The 17,278-nt window shown below is 38.4% G+C and overlaps 1 protein-coding gene across 2 annotated transcripts in view; it reads right to left on the minus strand.

The window, feature by feature from the left end:
• The window catches only part of LOC127523179 (low-density lipoprotein receptor-related protein 8-like), a 108,851-nt gene that overhangs the window by 34,894 nt on the left and 56,679 nt on the right, over positions 1-17,278 (minus strand). For both annotated transcript variants that reach the window (XM_051913607.1, XM_051913599.1), the window contains exons 4-5: positions 16,369-16,491; positions 1,187-1,579 (exon numbers count right to left, since the gene is read on the minus strand). In XM_051913607.1, coding sequence (XP_051769567.1) covers positions 1,187-1,579; positions 16,369-16,491 — 516 coding nt within the window. The remainder of the gene's footprint in view (positions 1-1,186; positions 1,580-16,368; positions 16,492-17,278) is intronic.

Consider the following 17,278-nt stretch of genomic DNA (forward strand, 5'->3'; position numbering starts at 1 on the left):
TATTTTTGAGATGATAATATGCTGATTTAGTTATTGTTTTTACATGGCTACTGAAACGCAGGTCTGACTCCAAAATCACACCAAGATTCCTGACTTGATTTTTAGTTGTTTGACCCCTAGAATGAAGGTATGCGTTCACTTTGAGAACTTCATCTTTGTTTCCAAATGCAATGACTTCAGTTTTGTCTTTGTTTAACTGAAGGAAGTTTTGGCACATCCAATTTTTAATTTCATCAATGCATTGGCACAGGGAGTCAATGGGGCTGTAGTCGTTAGGCGATAGGGCTAGGTAAATCTGGATGTCATCTGCATAGCTGTGATATGCAATTTGGTTCTTTCTCATTATTTGGCTCAGTGGCAGCATATATAGGATGTCCACTCAGACTTATGGTCACCGATACTCACATAATAACCTCTCTCTTTTAAGTATGACCTGAACCATTTAAGGACCATCCCAGAAAGCTCAACCCAGTTTTCCAGCCGGTCAAGAAGTATGTTGTGATCGACAGTGTCAAACGCAGCACTGAGGTCGAGTAGCACCAGCACTAATATTTTACCTGGCAAATATCATTTATTATTTTTATGAGCGCTGTTTCTGTGCTGTGATGCGGTCGGAAACCAGAAGAACCAGAGAAAGGTACTAAAGACATTGTTAAAATAGTCCATATGACTGCAGTGGTTCAACCTTAATTTTATGAAGAGACAAAACTTTCTGACATAGAACCTGGAAGCACTGAACGTAAACAGCATAGGAGAATGACACAGAAGAGAATAAATTGTTGAATAAAGTCCTTATTTTTGTTTTGTTTTTGCACGCAAAAAGTATTCTGTCGCTTTATAAAATTAAGGTTGAGTCACGTCGACTGTTTTAACGATGTCTTTAGTACCTTTCTGGACCTTGAAATTGGTGGTTAAATTGCTGTCTACGGAGGACTCACAGAGCTCTCGGATTTTATCAAAAATATATTAATATGTGTTATGAAGATGAATGAAGGTCTTACGGGTGTGGAACGACATGAAGGGGAGTAATTAATGACAAAATTTTCATTTTTGAGTGAACTAACCCTTTAAGTAACTTATTCATAGTTTTCTATATAAAGTAGCAATTGTCAAATTAAGGGAGCCACTATGTCGTACAGTGAGATCTCAAGACTTTCTACAGGAAGTAGTGATGGTGCACACTCACGGCAGTCCGCCTCATCTGACTTGTCCTTGCAGTCAGGGTCCCTGTCGCACCTCCAGGTCAGTCTCACACACTCCCCACTGCCGCAACGAAATTCTCCAGCACCGCACTGCAGTCTCCGGGTGGGGGGTGGAACTGGTCGACCAGACCCGCCCCCGCATCGCACCGCCCACTCATCAGAACCGTCAGAGCAGTCAGGGTCTCCGTCACAGGTCCAGGGCTGCGGCACACACTCTGAGCTGTTACAGCGAAACTCGTGCGGCCCACAGGTGGGCGGAGAGCACTTCTCCTCATCGCTGCCATCTCCACAGTCATCATCACCGTCACACACATAGACCGGTGCTAAACATTTACGGTTACGACACTGGAACTCCCCCGCTGAGCAGGACTTTGCGTCTGGGGACAAGAAAACACAGACTTGATCAAGAATTAGAAAGGAGGCGACTGACATTTATGGCCATCAACCACATGTCCTCCATAGTGGTAGTTCATTCAAGGTGTGCAAAAAAAAATAAAAATAGTATTTCATTCAGATGCTAGCACAAAGGTCATTTTTACACTCACCATCCAACTCATAACCTTTTAATGTTGGAACAATTACAAAACACACTGAAACTGAGTTATTAATTGTACTGCCAGAATTTATTCAAAATTATAAGAATATACACTGACTACTGTTCAAAAGTTTGAGGTCGGTGAGATTGTTATTTTATTTTAAATAAATTAATACTTTTAATGAGCAAGGATGCATTAAACTGATCAAAAGTGACAGTAAAGACATTTATATTGTTACAAAAGATTAATTAATTATATAAAATTATATAAAAATTAATTAATTCAAATAAATGCTTTTCTTTTGAACTTTCTGTTCATCCAACAATCTTGAAAAAAATGTATCACGGTTTCCACAGAAATATTAATCAGCACAACTATTTTCAACATTAATAAATATAATATATTCAAATAAATATAATATATTCAAACTTTAAAAACATTTCACAATATTACTGTTTTTACTGAATTTTTTTATCAAATAAATACAGCCTTGGTGAGCATAAGACTTCTTTCAAACACTTTTAAAAAATCTTATTGATCCCAAACTTTTGAATGAAAGAGTTAATTCTAAACGTACTGACAGGATCTCACTAGAAAGTAGAATAACATTTATATAAAAAAAATAAAAAAATAAATAAATCAATACTATATAATAAATTCAAAACTATAAATACAAAAGACTAACAGGTTAAACAGCAACACCATGAATGAAACCATGTAAACTAGCAGTAACTGTATTAGAGGAACATATATTTTATAGTTTATTTTGTGAAATGATTAACTTCACTTGCACTGTAAGAAGCTATTATCATCTCACCCACATTTTTTGGCTTCTAACAGGTTTAGAGACTTTTCACGGGTAGACATTTTATCCTGTGTCTGTGGAGCAGGCAGATAGCAGCTGAAGTAAGAGGGGGCGGAAAAGTAAAGCACAGGGGGCTCACAAAACTTACCCGTTGAATGAGAGGGGCAAGAGAAACAGAGAGAATCCCCGTAAATACTGAGCGCACGTCAGATATCTGTAGAAGCAGAGCACATCTCATATTTGCCAGGATCTGGCAATGCCAGAGTCACAATTTATTTACACATGTATTCATTATATAGTGGACTAACATATTGTCACTGTTAAATTTAAAGAGGGCCTATAATGCTTTTTTACATTTTCAACTTTCCTTAGTGTGTAATGTTACTGTTTGAGCATGAAACATGTCTGCAAAGCTACAAAGCACAAAGTCACTTCAAAGGAAGTTATTCTCTATATCAGTGCGCACTGTTTCTGAACTCCCTGAAACACCTCGATTGTAGTTTAGAGTTTTCTTCCAGGAACAAACACGTCACAATATCCCTCATTTAAATAATTCCCGCCCAAGGCATACACAAAAAAGGGGACGGGGTCTGGTTGAGTTGAGTTAGTAGTGTGTTGAAATTCATGGTTACGGTAAAGAGGGGTGACATTTCCCAAACACGCTCTAAGGGGTTAATCATACACAACACACTGGTCTAGCTGACCAATCAGGGCATGTTGTGGTTTTTGGAAGAAGGAGCTTCATAGAGACAGGAACTAAACAGAGAGTTACTGACAGAATGGAAGAGAGGATCTGCAATGTCAAATATGTGAAAAATATATAAAAATGTTCTTTGAACACTCAAAAATGAAAACTTATTCAAGAAGACAAAAATCAAGACTTTGTAAAAGGGCTTAATATGGCATCTTTAAAGGGATATTTCACCCCCAAAATTAAAGTTCATTATTTTCGCACTCTCATGTCAGTCCAAACCTTTTCTTTTTTTGCATAAAAGGAAAGTCATTGAGGTCCAAAACAACACTGGGTTTAGGCTGACACGAGGTGAATAAATGTACATTTTGGGGTTAAGTATCTATTTAAATCCTGATTGGGAGATTTAAGACAAACACATACAGATATAAAAAGAGATCAGTAGAGATGGTAATATAATAGAGGGATCTTAAGAGATCACATAAAGACAGAGTAAAATACCTGAAGATCAAAGGCAAGATTTGAATGTGATCCACGAGAAACAGGTTTGATTGTAGAGATAAGTGGAATGCAAGAGGAGCATAACAGGGAGGGAGACATGAAATAAGAAAAGACAGGGAACAAGATTATGGTGAATGTGCTATTGAACGGTTTTGTGCAATTTGATTGTAGCCAGTTAGTGTGGTTATATTCACCAAAGAGAAAAATCCATTTTAATACACATCAGTTTAATGGACAGAAAGTTTTGTAATTTTTAGGTGTTTACTAAGGCAAGCATCACTACTACTACTATAGCTCATATTCAGGTTTACAGATTTAAACAAACTCATAGATGCTCTATTATTTTTCTAAGTAATCCAACTAATAATTTTCTATAGGCTCCAATTGGAGCAAATTCTCTAAAGTCCATTCATACTATTTGTTTTTTTTTCCTTCAAAAGTTCAGGTTTAAAATACTGTTATTAGAATAAATGTCCAGATATAGATGTACCCTATCTCCCAGTCCTCCATTTGACATATGTAAGAGCCTTTTGAATCATGTGAGCAGCTCCAGTATAAAGGCCTCTGGCTTGAGATTAGCCTAGATTAAGTACAGATTAATGTGAGGAAACAGGCAATTATCATCACTGTGCCAAAACTCCCTCCATTTAGATGATTCATTTATTCCAGTCATGAAGCAAAATCCTTAAAGCACTTCAAAATACAGTACAACAAACATTGATATATATACCCCTCATGACTCTGTTTCAGATCAGAATTTGCCTTATTTTCCAAGCCAGAATGGTCCACATTTAGCCTTTGCTTATTTCTAAACTGACTTTACAGTTAATTTGCAATCAACCATTAACGTCAAAGTAAAACAACATAAATCCCATTTTAATACTGTCATGTGACGCATCTCTGAGTAAACAAGATATTCAGTAACAAGAAACAGGACTCCATTGAAAATTGATTGGTTACTAAATAAGTGATCGACAGGAGTCGGCCATTTTAAGGGCTGTTTCAATCGCGAAATCCTATCAAATGTTCGTTCCCTAAAAAGTCCTACAATTGTCTTGAAAACTAGGGAGCTTTGATGCTCACTACATGTTCCCTTAACTAAAGTTATGAAACATGAAACATAAATCACGTGGGCCAACTCACTACACATAATGACATCTGATAGATGTTTTGTTTTTGTTTTTTAAATACAAGCCACTATTTCAAACTGAAACATTTAAAAGAAGCTCATATTTTAGGTTACCTAACAAAATGTTTTTACAGTAATAGGTGACTTCAGGAAGGAAAGCTATTTCAAAACTGAACCAAATTATTACATTTTCTTTTGACTAACATACACCAATGAATTTTGAACAATACGACCAGGAATGTGTACTAAGAAAATGAATAGAGTCAGATTTTGATTACATATTGACAAAAAAAAAAGTACTATACTAGGTATTAAAGGTGAGAAAGCGAAGGGAAAATGATGAATATGCTTGGCAGGGTTTTGGAATCGGAGTAAATGATCGGTCTGCATTGATTTTTGTATAGCTTTGAGCTGGAGCCCAGTCAGCAGTGCTTCTAAAGAGACCCAGTAGTGGTGAATGTTGGAGCGAAGCCAGTTTGACCCAGTTCCCTGGAAACTACACTGCTGTGATGATGAGAGGTTCTGATTAGTAGAGGTGAAGCTGTGGGCCGTGTGCAGCCTGAGGGGAGAGAGGTATGGCGGACCAATCCACCCACATTAGTCTCTAATAGTGCCCACTGAAAGACTCCGAACACATTATTCACCATAGTGAATGTTTTTTTTTGTGGTTTATTATGGGCAATCGTTTATGTTTTTGGGCACAAGTGTACTCAAAAGTGGGGCCAAATATGTTTCAGTAATTCCATGCAACAGTTTACTCACCCTAAGACACAAAATCCTTTAGTCTTCGACAAGACAGAACATTTTAAGAAGGTAGTTCAGATTATGGCCAGTAGAAAGAAAAAAAAAAAAAATACAAATATACTGTACACAGAATAGTGCAACTAAATTGTGGCCGGCGCCCACACCTCCAGCATGCAAACAATTTTAAAAAATGCAGTTTAGTACGTGAGGATGCCAAGGAATAATTCTGAGTGTAAAAGTAGGCTATGTCAAATAATTATTACAATAAGTTAGGCTCTATTGTGTGACAAGCAAATTATAACAATACACATTTATTATTCACAATATGAAACGAGGAAATAAAACATAGTTCGTTAAGCGCATGACTCAAACATGCCATTAATGGGATAATAATAAAGTCCTCTTTTATTTTTTGAGTTATTTTTATCCAATCCGCATCTCCCACATATGTGTGTTTTAGCAAGGTGGTCTGTGTTGCAAGTTGGTGAATGAAGATACTTGCCAGGTCACTACTCCACTTTATTAATTTATCCAGTGTAAAACCCGGACACTGCCACACAAATGTGGCTTTTTGTTAATAACTGTCCTACTACAGGATTTAACACAAAGTAACAGCTCACTACCAAACACTGTAACAGTCTGTCACAGGCAATTCTAGTTGCATTTTTCATCAATTAATTTAAATTATCCTTTGACTATGTTCTGGCCCGCCATCTAGTGGAGAAAAATTTTTTTTGGCCCGATGCCATACTTAATTGCCGACCCCTGCCCTAAGATATCCTTTTGTGTCTTCGTTCAGCTTCTGTACCTGATCGATTAGCTGTTCAGTGACTTTTGTCAGTAAACAGTAATTAGCGTAGTACATAGCCTGTGACTAGATTTGAAATTCTAAGCAGGTTGTTGCATTTGATTTTACATGATGAACAATTTGAGCTTCTACAGTAGAGGAGCTGATAATCAAACCTGCTCAGAAGAATCATGCATAATTCAATACATGAAAGACTCAATTAACCAAACGCCAAAGAGAGATTGACTTTAATAAGTTACTCACTGCTTGCTAACGCTGGTGATTAGGAAGGATCTGAGGAGGAAGGGAGCGTTGTACTAGCATAGTGTGTTTTTGATCAATGACTAGCAAGGAGTGTATTTCTGTTACAGTGCATGTAAGTCTAATTTATGTAAATCGAGGGATATGATGGATGTTAAATGATGACAAAAGAGTTATGATCAGAAGTAAGTCTGCAGGTTTTTTTTAGTTTAGTAACATTTAGCACCTCCTACTCAATGTGTGTGACACATAACAATAGCATAACGTACAGAGCCGTTCTGTTTGTAGTCTGAAAATCCAGAAGATAATTAACATTCAAACCATAGGTTCCTTTCTAATTTGTTTTTTTTTCTCAGCCCCGCTGAGGAAGAACTCACCAGCCCCGCCAGAGACCAGCCATCCACCAGTGAGCGAACCGACTGGGATTCTGCTAGAGCCCACCGCAGATTGTGGAGCCCGACCTGCCGCGATGGACGAGCCTGAACCTGAGAAAAGGACGGAGAGAGTCATCGCCCCGGAGGCTGTACCACAAACAGAGTGTGACCAGGTATGTGAGCTGGCAACACCGTTCGTCACAGAGGGAGTACTCCTGGAGCTCGAGGGCTGGGAGGAGAGCCCCGCCCACAACCCCACTGCTGTGGATGAGATTATGATGGACTGAAGGACATTTTTGAGGAGGATTTACTAGACTTGTTTGGAGAGATGAGATTATGATGGACTGAAGGACATTTTTGAGGAGGATTTAATAGACTTGTTTGGAGAGATTATTCCTAGTTCCCCTGTATCTCCAAAGTTGCCAGTATCTCCAGCACCCCCTGTGTCTCCAGAATTCCCACCCAGCCTCCCTCTCCCACCTCCTCAATCAGCCAGTCCCTCAGCCCTGCCTCCGCTGCTGTCCATCAGCCCCTCTGCATCTCCCATGTGCTGTAAGGATCTGCCAAGTGTCTTCAGGCCACTTGGCACTGAGGATCCCCTGGTTCCACCTCTAGTCTCTGTGCCCTTCGCTCCACCTCGGCCTGTTGACACTTCAGCTCTGCCTTGGCCCTCCAACTCCGTCGGTCATCCCCAGGGTGCATGCTATCAGGTCGTCTCCACCATGGCTCCTCCCACCTTCCTGGTTTCTCTTTGGCCCCTCCCACCTTCTACTCCACAATGGACTATTTTTGTTATATACCATTTTTGTTTTTCCCTTACTCCACTCCCTCCTCCAGAGCCCCCGCCCTCCCTCCTCAGTTGGACTTTGTTTTTGCGGCGCAAGGACACGCCTTCCCGGGAGGGGGCGAACTGTAACATGTCTGGTCTTTCTTGTGTTTTCATTTTTTAGTTCTGCCCTCTGTGACCTAGTTTCCCTGTTGTTGATTAGTTCATTTGTGTGTTCATTAATTATCGCGTTTGTCTCTGTTCATTTAAGGCCTCAGTTTTCTCCCAGGCTGTTTCTCAATATGCGTTCTTAAACGATCTTGCGTCCTTGTGTTCTCGCTTTACGTTATCATCAACCGTCAAAGTTCAATTCCAATACTCAAGAACGCAAGTACAGAGGACTCATGAAAGTACCCGGATGTGTTCTTGATATCGAGAGAATCAAGAGGTAAACATTTGTCTGTTTGTTTTGCTTAATTTTAATAAAGTGTTAACCTGAAGAAAGCCTGCAGTTTTTTTATTGGCATATAAAAAAAGAATCTTAACATTGCATAGGTAATACAAAGACTAATCATTTTCCTAAATACACATGGTAAAATAAAAAGATATAAAATTATATGAAAAAAATGTCTATAATAATATGAAAGAAATCTTTTAATAGGTTATGACATTTGTTTGTGATGTTATGTTGTATTTATTGTGCATTAGCCCCTACTTATGCTGGGACGGTCAGTTGAGCAACAAGATCGCAGCACATCTCAATTCTCAGAAGGATGCATTCTGCGTCCTTGCGTCCTTCCAAGTTCGTTCTTTCAAGGTCGACTCCATGAGAACGCAAGTCCAATCTCTGCATTCTATGAATTGAGAAACAGCCCCAGTCTCTGTCTGTCCTCATTTTTGATAGTGTTTGGTTGCCTATCTCTGTATTCTCCAGTGTGTGTATTATTATAACCTATTCATTTACTTTCTTCTTCGTCGTGCGCTTCATTATGTCAACGAACCGTCACAATATCAAAAAATAAAACAAATTTTAAACACAATGGCAAATTTAAAATAAGTTAGAAAACACAAACACAAGTTGGAAAAGGTTATATTTTGCCTAGGCCACATTTTCTATTTTGTCTTCAATTGTTGCTGTGTTTTCTGAATGTTATTTTGTTTTCGGTTATGCAGCGTTTTCTGACTTGTAATTTTGTTTTTAGATTTGCCATTGTGTTTGTAATTTGCGGTTTTGTTTTCAGAATTATGATTTGTTTTGCACTTCTCTGTCTCCGGAATTTCTTCTTCTAATAACCAAAACCTCCAACACTGTTCAAGGTTTATGAACCCTCACTCACTCATGTCTCACTCACTCACATATAAATAATTTGATTTATTTAGGGATCCATATTGTACCATATTTAAATCCATTTTCCCCCTCACAACCATAAAAACTCAATGTTTCTGTAAACTCATTTCTGTAGAATTGTGTAATTGAAAAAATTCTGTAAAACTATCCAAATAGTGCATGAACTCAAAATTTAAAAGCGAACAAAAACCTCTTTGAGCCTCTTTATGAGAAAGCACCTGCCAACATTCGTTCTGATTAAACAAAGTGAATCAAACTGTTGCTCATATCGAACAGACAAAAAGTGTAAAATAGCATACATGAGATAGAATCAACACAAAAAATGCTTGTTTAGCCTTACCCTATGGTACTAGAGGTCAAAACAACAGGAACTGCCTTACTGAGAAACGTACACGTTCAGTGATCGCTTTATAGGAGTGCATTGAGACATATCCTGTCTGAGCATCATTGCAGTAGATTCAAGTTATGAGGCCTTCAGCAGTGGATAATTAGAGGTGTATTACACTGCACAGACCTCGCATAGCAAGGCAGGAAATCAATTATCATCAGACCCAGGTGAAATATCACTTCGAGCCAGGGCTCCCGTTCTCCTGGCTCGATACTGTGACATTGGCACGGATGTACTGATCAGGAGTCTGAGCAGTGAGAGAATGTCTGGGCTCTCGGTTTATAGCTTGATGAAAATAGAATCATGATTACCTCTATAGAAGGAAAGAATGGCTCAATGCTGCCAAGACTTGAACCGTTGATGAGGACGACTGAATAAAACCCTGATTGATAAAAATAATCTGGAAAACATACAACCATACAAGCTCATCCGTCCAAAATGTCTTTATGGCTGCTTACAGAAGATGCATAATGATTAATTAGTCTTTGTGTTTCGCCAGGTCTTTTAACACATATGAATTATCATCTCCCACCTCCCAGAGTGAAAAAATGGTTGGAGGCTGTTTCATTTGCTCTTAATAGGGCAATTAACATTGTGATTTATATCTTGTGACACTGCAAGTTAATGTTTTAGATGGACTGACATGCAACAAAGGAGGATCTGAAGCACTTTGAGTTTCAATTTGCTACATTATTTAAACTAAATCTGAAGCACATCTTGTGTTTAATTATAAAAACAAACCTTTATTTATATCTTCATTTCTGTAAAGGATTTAAAAATGGCCGTGTTGACACACTAATGCTTCCTCACAGTGTGTCCACAGAATGACCTGCAGGTTAATTACAATTAACAGGTGTAGCTTAGTAAAGAGACCAAATTATAATCAGAAACGAGCTAGACAACAAATTATTCAAAACACAGACAGATATAAATATTAAATTATGTAAACTAAAGATTACCCCAGAAAATACGCCCTGGATTTTTATTAAATCCTTTTTTTGTTGTTGTTGTTTGTTTTTTGGCTAGGCAGTGTATATAGTAAATTTAAATGACACATTTATTTTTATTTGGTCATTGTATTAATTATATTATTATTTAAAGTGGGAAAAATATGTGGTTTATAAAATGAGTAGCTCAAAATTTTTCATATTTTACCACCTACCTTTATTTTAACAGGCAGAATTGGAAGGAGAGAAAGAGAGATTGTGGAAAATGAGGGAGTGCGAGAAGCCATTAATGAGAGACAGACAGTGGAGAGATACTATTAGGCAGAACAAGGGAAAGGGAAGCTAGAGAAAGAGTCAATTTTCACAGCTTCTTAAAAGTAGGGCAGCGAGATTCACAGTGGAGGTCTTTGAAGACACCTGATTGGCCGAGGTAAAACAACCATGTTTAATAAGCAGAGCTCAAGCACCTACCACCAGAAGTGTTGAAACATTCAATGAGCATGACACATGAGTATGAGCCCTGCCACTAACATCAATACCCAGGAGTCTAGACAATTTATCAAGAAAACCTTGGGCGAGGATGTCAAGGACATCTTTTTGCCGGCTCTGCTTCTTCTTCAGAATAATTACTTGGTACCACAGCCTTTAGCTTTCATACATAGTTTAAGCTTAATATACAATGGCGCAAAGAGTTTCTGGACACCTACGCCACACTTAAAATTAATAAATGCATTAGATAATTAAAACTGCATCTTCAAACAAATAATATTGCATTATTTCATAGAACTAGCTTGACTTTGAGTCATTTTTGCATTAAAGCAATTGCATGAGTTCATACAGGTGTCCTAGCAGAGTAACCACAGGTGTAGTTCATCACATTAACTATTACATGATCCACCAACAAGACTTTTTGAATTCATTAAACATCTATGTATTCATCTCAATCAGCTCCCTAGTTCAGAAGTTTAAGGGCCTCTATCGCAAAATCCCACCAGAAATCCTACTACTGTTTGCTCCCAAAAAAGTCCCACAATGCACCGTGAAAACCAGGGAGAATCGATGCTCGCTATGTTCACTATGCTCACAAAGCTTACGAACTCAAGATTCAGCCTGTTTTGAAATCGAATGTTGTGTTACCATGGAAACAGTACTTTAATTTCTTTTAGCGAGCTCTTCCCCTAGTGGTGTCAGGTTTCATATTACAATATTATTTTAGCTACTTTATAGTCAAAACCTTTTCTAATCTTGACAAAACACATATTGTCGGCAAGTTCTGAGTCTCATGGTTCCATATTTGCCAACTGTTTTGTGATAGAAGTGATATTTGGACAGAAATGTATCAATTTGTAACAGGAGAATGCATAAAAAAAAAATCAATAGAATGTCAGTGACACCCGGTGGCTTGGTACAGCGCCTAAACAAAATCTCATAGGAACTTCAATTTTTGTGATATCAACTTCAAATTTGGAACATAACTTGGTTAGACATATGGCTTTCATTTGATAGCAATTTTAGAGTCACATATGTCATTTGATATTATTTAAAATGTTTAGTACAGTACATTTGATTTACAGTAAATTTAAACTTCCATAACTTTTTTATACTTTCATTTTTTGACTTCAGCAATAATCTGCTGGGTGTCTTCTTTAAAACAAGACCAAACTTAGGTCTATACTCCAAAGCATTCTTGAATTATAATCATTTAAGTTTGGATAGTGCATTTTCATGTCTATTCTCAAAAATGGGGGTGACACTTAAATGGTTAAATAACATAAATATATATATATATATATAATAAAGATTGCAGTTCTGCTGTTGTTCATAAATTCCAGTAGTGATGTTGTACAATGAGGACGTTGTCATGTCACCAGAAATAGAGTCATCAGTGCCCCATGTGTAGTGAGCCCTGGGTCCTTACTGTCCTTACCAGTGCCGAATTTGTGTACACGATATAGCCTACTGGTTCATGACCTAGGAAGCTAGTGAGCTCATTGAGACGCACCCTATCATTTTACCCTTTAAAACCTCATCACAACCAACATCAAACTTCTTTTTGTTAAAATTTAGCTTGAAAAGTGTGCTATCTTTAAAATAAATGTCACTTAGTTTGATATATTGCTATATAATGCAATGAAGTTCATACATTTTAAGCGCAAATAATACAAGATAAACACCACTTGACATCTACTGACCAACACAAAAAACTAGGGCAGCACGATTAAGACAAAAATCATAATTGTTAGTACTTCCACTGATGTTGTATTAACAAATATTTAAATCAATAGAATTTATAGTAAAAAAAAAAAAAAATGTTTTATGTAGCTACACATTCAATCAAGACACAATTCATTTTGACTTTTTTAGCAGCTTGACAAGCAAAACTGCCATTCAAATGCTTAATAAATTATGCAGAATGCGAGTGGCAGTACTGGAACACTCTCATCCCATAATAATCACTGAAGCTGTTCACAAAGTTTCACGCGACTGCTAGAGCTCTGCAGTTCAGAGAGTTCACTGCCTGAACTCTCACAAACACTCCCGATACAATAAATGAAGCTGTCCCCACTGCAGAATTAACTCTTGCTTATACACTGTCTGCGCCTTGATTAAAGAGAACATTGCAGTTATGTCACATCGCTTACTTGTGGTGTACGTGTGGCACAACATCAAGCAAATTCAAAATACTCTCAAATTACAGAGGACGTTTTTTGCTTCAATTATTAAGCTTGTGTCAAGTAACTGGTATTGTTCATTGTGGGAGGGGCGGTCACACTTTTACTGTTCTTCAGTCAAAAGTGACAATTTTTTCATTAAAGGTGCAGTATGTAAGAATTCTGTCCGCTAGAGGTCGCTAGAGGCCTATTCAAAACAAAGGCATGGCTTGATGATGCCAAGTTTGAGCACGGAATCTTGGGACATGTGGTCTTCACCTCAACAGACGGTGCAGAAGAATAGGGATAGGACTCGGGAAGAAATTATGTTAATGGATGCGATTATTAACGTTATTGTAGTATGAAGCAGAGCAGGACCGAGTGTTGTGGGAGCTGAACGAGGGAATCGCTGGAGCGATTGTGCAACACACACCGCGAGCAGCGGAACTTTTATTATGACACAGTCGCCGGCGCCGCTTCCGCTTTTCCAGTCATGAGTATGAGGTAACGCAGCTCTGTTTATCGTATTAGATACATTTGAGAGTGTTGAAAATTATGTTATAACGCTACTCTGTGCGTTCGCTCAGCGGCTGCTGTGAGACAATTGTTTGAGACACACTGCAGTAAGCTAGATCGATTTTAGAATATCATATTAAATGCTGGATGGCTTGTGTTGATAAATGGCATGCAATTCATTTTAAAACGTATTGTATGAAAGAGAAAATTCTGTATTACTGTTACTAAAATAAAGCTACATCTGATTATGCTATGTTAGCTACTTGACAAAATTGTGTTTTTCTCTGAGGCATGGTAAAGCATGGTACTCGCAAAAAATCAAGAAAATTAGATTTAAACAATAAGACTAAACGTATTGAGCTATATAACAACAATTAGTTTTCTGTCTATAAATACAGTGGTTACGGAAAGTATTCAGACCCCCTTAAATTTTTCACTCTTTGTTATATTGCAGCCATTTGCTAAAATCATTTAAGTTCATTTTTTTTCCTCATTAATGTACACACAGCACCCCATATTGACAGAAAAACACAGAATTGTTGACATTTTTGCAGATTTATTAAAAAAGAAAAACTGAAATATCACATGGTCCTAAGTATTCAGACCCTTTGCTGTGACACTCATATATTTAACTCAGGTGCTGTCCATTTCTTCTGATCATCCTTGAGATGGTTCTACACCTTCATTTGAGTCCAGCTGTGTTTGATTATACTGATTGGACTTGAATAGGAAAGCCACACACCTGTCTATATAAGACCTTACAGCTCACAGTGCATGTCAGAGCAAATGAGAATCATGAGGTCAAAGGAACTGCCTGAAGAGCTCAGAGACAGAATTGTGGCAAGGCACAGATCTGGCCAAGGTTACAAAAAAATTCTGCTGCACTTAAGGTTCCTAAGAGCACAGTGGCCTCCATAATCCTGAAATGGAAGACGTTTGGGATGACCAGAACCCTTCCTAGAGCTGGCCGTCCGGCCAAACTGAGCTATCGGGGGAGAAGAGCCTTGGTGAGAGAGGTAAAGAAGAACCCAAAGATCACTGTGGCTGAGCTCCAGAGATGCAGTCGGGAGATGGGAGAAAGTTGTAGAAAGTCAACCATCACTGCAGCCCTCCACCAGTCGGGGCTTTATGGCAGAGTGGCCCGACGGAAGCCACTCCTCAGCGCAAGACACATGAAAGCCCGCATGGAGTTTGCTAAAAAACACCTGAAGGACTCCAAGATGGTGAGAAATAAGATTCTCTGGTCTGATGAGACCAAGATAGAACTTTTTGGCCTTAATTCTAAGCAGTATGTGTGGAGAAAACCAGGCACTGCTCATCACCTGTCCAATACATTCCCAACAGTGAAGCATGGTGGTGGCAGCATCATGCTGTGGGGGTGTTTTTCAGCTGCAGGGACAGGACGACTGCGTCTTGAATGGCCCAGCCAGAGCCCTGACTTTAAACCCAATTGAGCATCTCTGGAGAGACCTAAAAATGGCTGTCCACCAACGTTTACCATCCAACCTGACAGAACTGGAGAGGATCTGCAAGGAGGAATGGCAGAGGATCCCCAAATCCAGGTGTGAAAAACTTGTTGCATCTTTCCCAAAAAGACTCATGGCTGTATTAGATCAAAAGGGTGCTTCTACTAAATACTGAGCAAAGGGTCTGAATACTTAGGACCATGTGATATTTCAGTATTTCTTTTTTAATAAATCTGCAAAAATGTCAACAATTCTGTGTTTTTCTGTCAATATGGGGTGCTGTGTGTACATTAATGAGGAAAAAAAATGAACTTAAATGATTTTAGCAAATGGCTGCAATATAACAAAGAGTGAAAAATTTAAGGGGGTCTGAATACTTTCCGTACCCACTGTATATCAAAACAGTTGTTCCCTTAAAATATTACATATTGCACCTTTAAATCAATGAACTACATTTTAGTTCAATAATATTTGGAAGTAATGGGAAGTGTCCTCATAAACCAAATGGCTTAAAAAAAAAAAAACTAAACTAAACCGTTTTTACGAAATTAAAAAAGTGCCAAAAGTTTTCTGTGATGGGTAGCTCCGTATAAAAACCATTACACCCATAGAGAGTCCCCGTAAACCACATATACAAGTGTGTTTGTCTGTGTGTGTGTGTGTGTGTGTGTGTGTTCACATAGCAAGTGCCATAAAAGTCACAAAGTTTAAAAATCAAAATGTAAATTTTTTCGGTCACTAATGACCAAACAGAGCCAGAGGGTTAAATAAAACATTCAGTACACACTTGTGGACCAGACTGTTTAAAACTCATTTGTACTGTCACCGATTGGCCTGTAGACTGACCTAAATGTCTCACTATTACATTCATGCGCACAACAGACATGTCTGTGATTGGTTACAATGCTCAACCTCTGCAAAACACATTGTAAATAGAACAATTACACAACAGGAGCAGACCTAAATTTATTGCTATGCTGTAATTGACACTCAGCTGTTACTGTGTAGTACTACAGTTGTCCCAATCAACACGTACTTGTCCAGTTTCAATAAAAGACAGAACATAAACTTAACAAGACAACAGTGTGCTCAGGAAATAAACAGTTCTCTGTCTTCTCTTTGTGCTTTTTAGAGCCATGACTGAAGCAGTTCCACAGCATTGGGGTGAAAGTCAGTTCAAAGTATCACCTCAGCCTTGAACAAAACTCCCTGCAGAGAATCAAACACACAGTCTGACAGAAAGAGAGCAGACTCACCTGCTGCACAATCTGCTTCATCTTCACCATTTTCGCAGTCTCTTTCTCCGTCACACCGCCAGGACAGCGACACACACTTCCCTCCACAGTCAAACTTCTCTGGTGGACATGTCTGTTTGACTGCTGTGGAACAGAAGCAGATGTTTGAACAGGTTAACCTAAAACACGTGGCAAGTAAACCAACTGGCGTCAAATCATTCTATTGATCTCATTGTGTTCCCTGGATCTGTGCTGCCCATCACAGGGTAAGATGTGAGATTGCAGATGTGATAAATCACATTGGACACCTCTAAACAGAATTTCTGAATGCAATTTTTAGCATGTTTTTGCTTTTTGAAGTCCATTTATACTCTCGGCAGCTTTTCCGACTTCTGAGGCATGTCAGAATGAGGTGAAGTGTTGGGGGAGTACTAAATATTACTATGTATTTATTGAAATAGATTTTTTAGTAGTGTGACAGAATGTAGGGTTTCCATCCACTAGCACTGTAGCATCGCAAACATCGTGGTCTGCATACAAAATCGCATACTAGGTATACATTTGGTTTGAAACTTACTTTTTACGTAAAGTATGTTCTATATAGTATGAATGGAATTCAGATGTAGGCTACTATATCTGCCATGTTGTCACTGTCATGTGAACTACAGCTTCAGTTGTGTCACTTAACTGCCATCTACACCTCATCTCCCGTGGCCTCATGGGATAGTAAAGTGCCCACTGGATGCACACTTCAGAATCTCAAGGTCATCCGGTTACTTTTTGCCTACTGTTTTACTATTAACAATGAATTTGGACATACTACTCAGCTCACATACTGTTTTTTTTTTACCAACTATATAGTATGGAGGTTTGCTCGGACACGGGGTTGGTTCACATTTGATTCCAACTGTTGAATATTAGCATGTTGCTA

Source organism: Ctenopharyngodon idella, chromosome 2, assembly GCF_019924925.1.
Source record: "Ctenopharyngodon idella isolate HZGC_01 chromosome 2, HZGC01, whole genome shotgun sequence".
Lineage (NCBI taxonomy): Eukaryota > Metazoa > Chordata > Actinopteri > Cypriniformes > Xenocyprididae > Ctenopharyngodon > Ctenopharyngodon idella.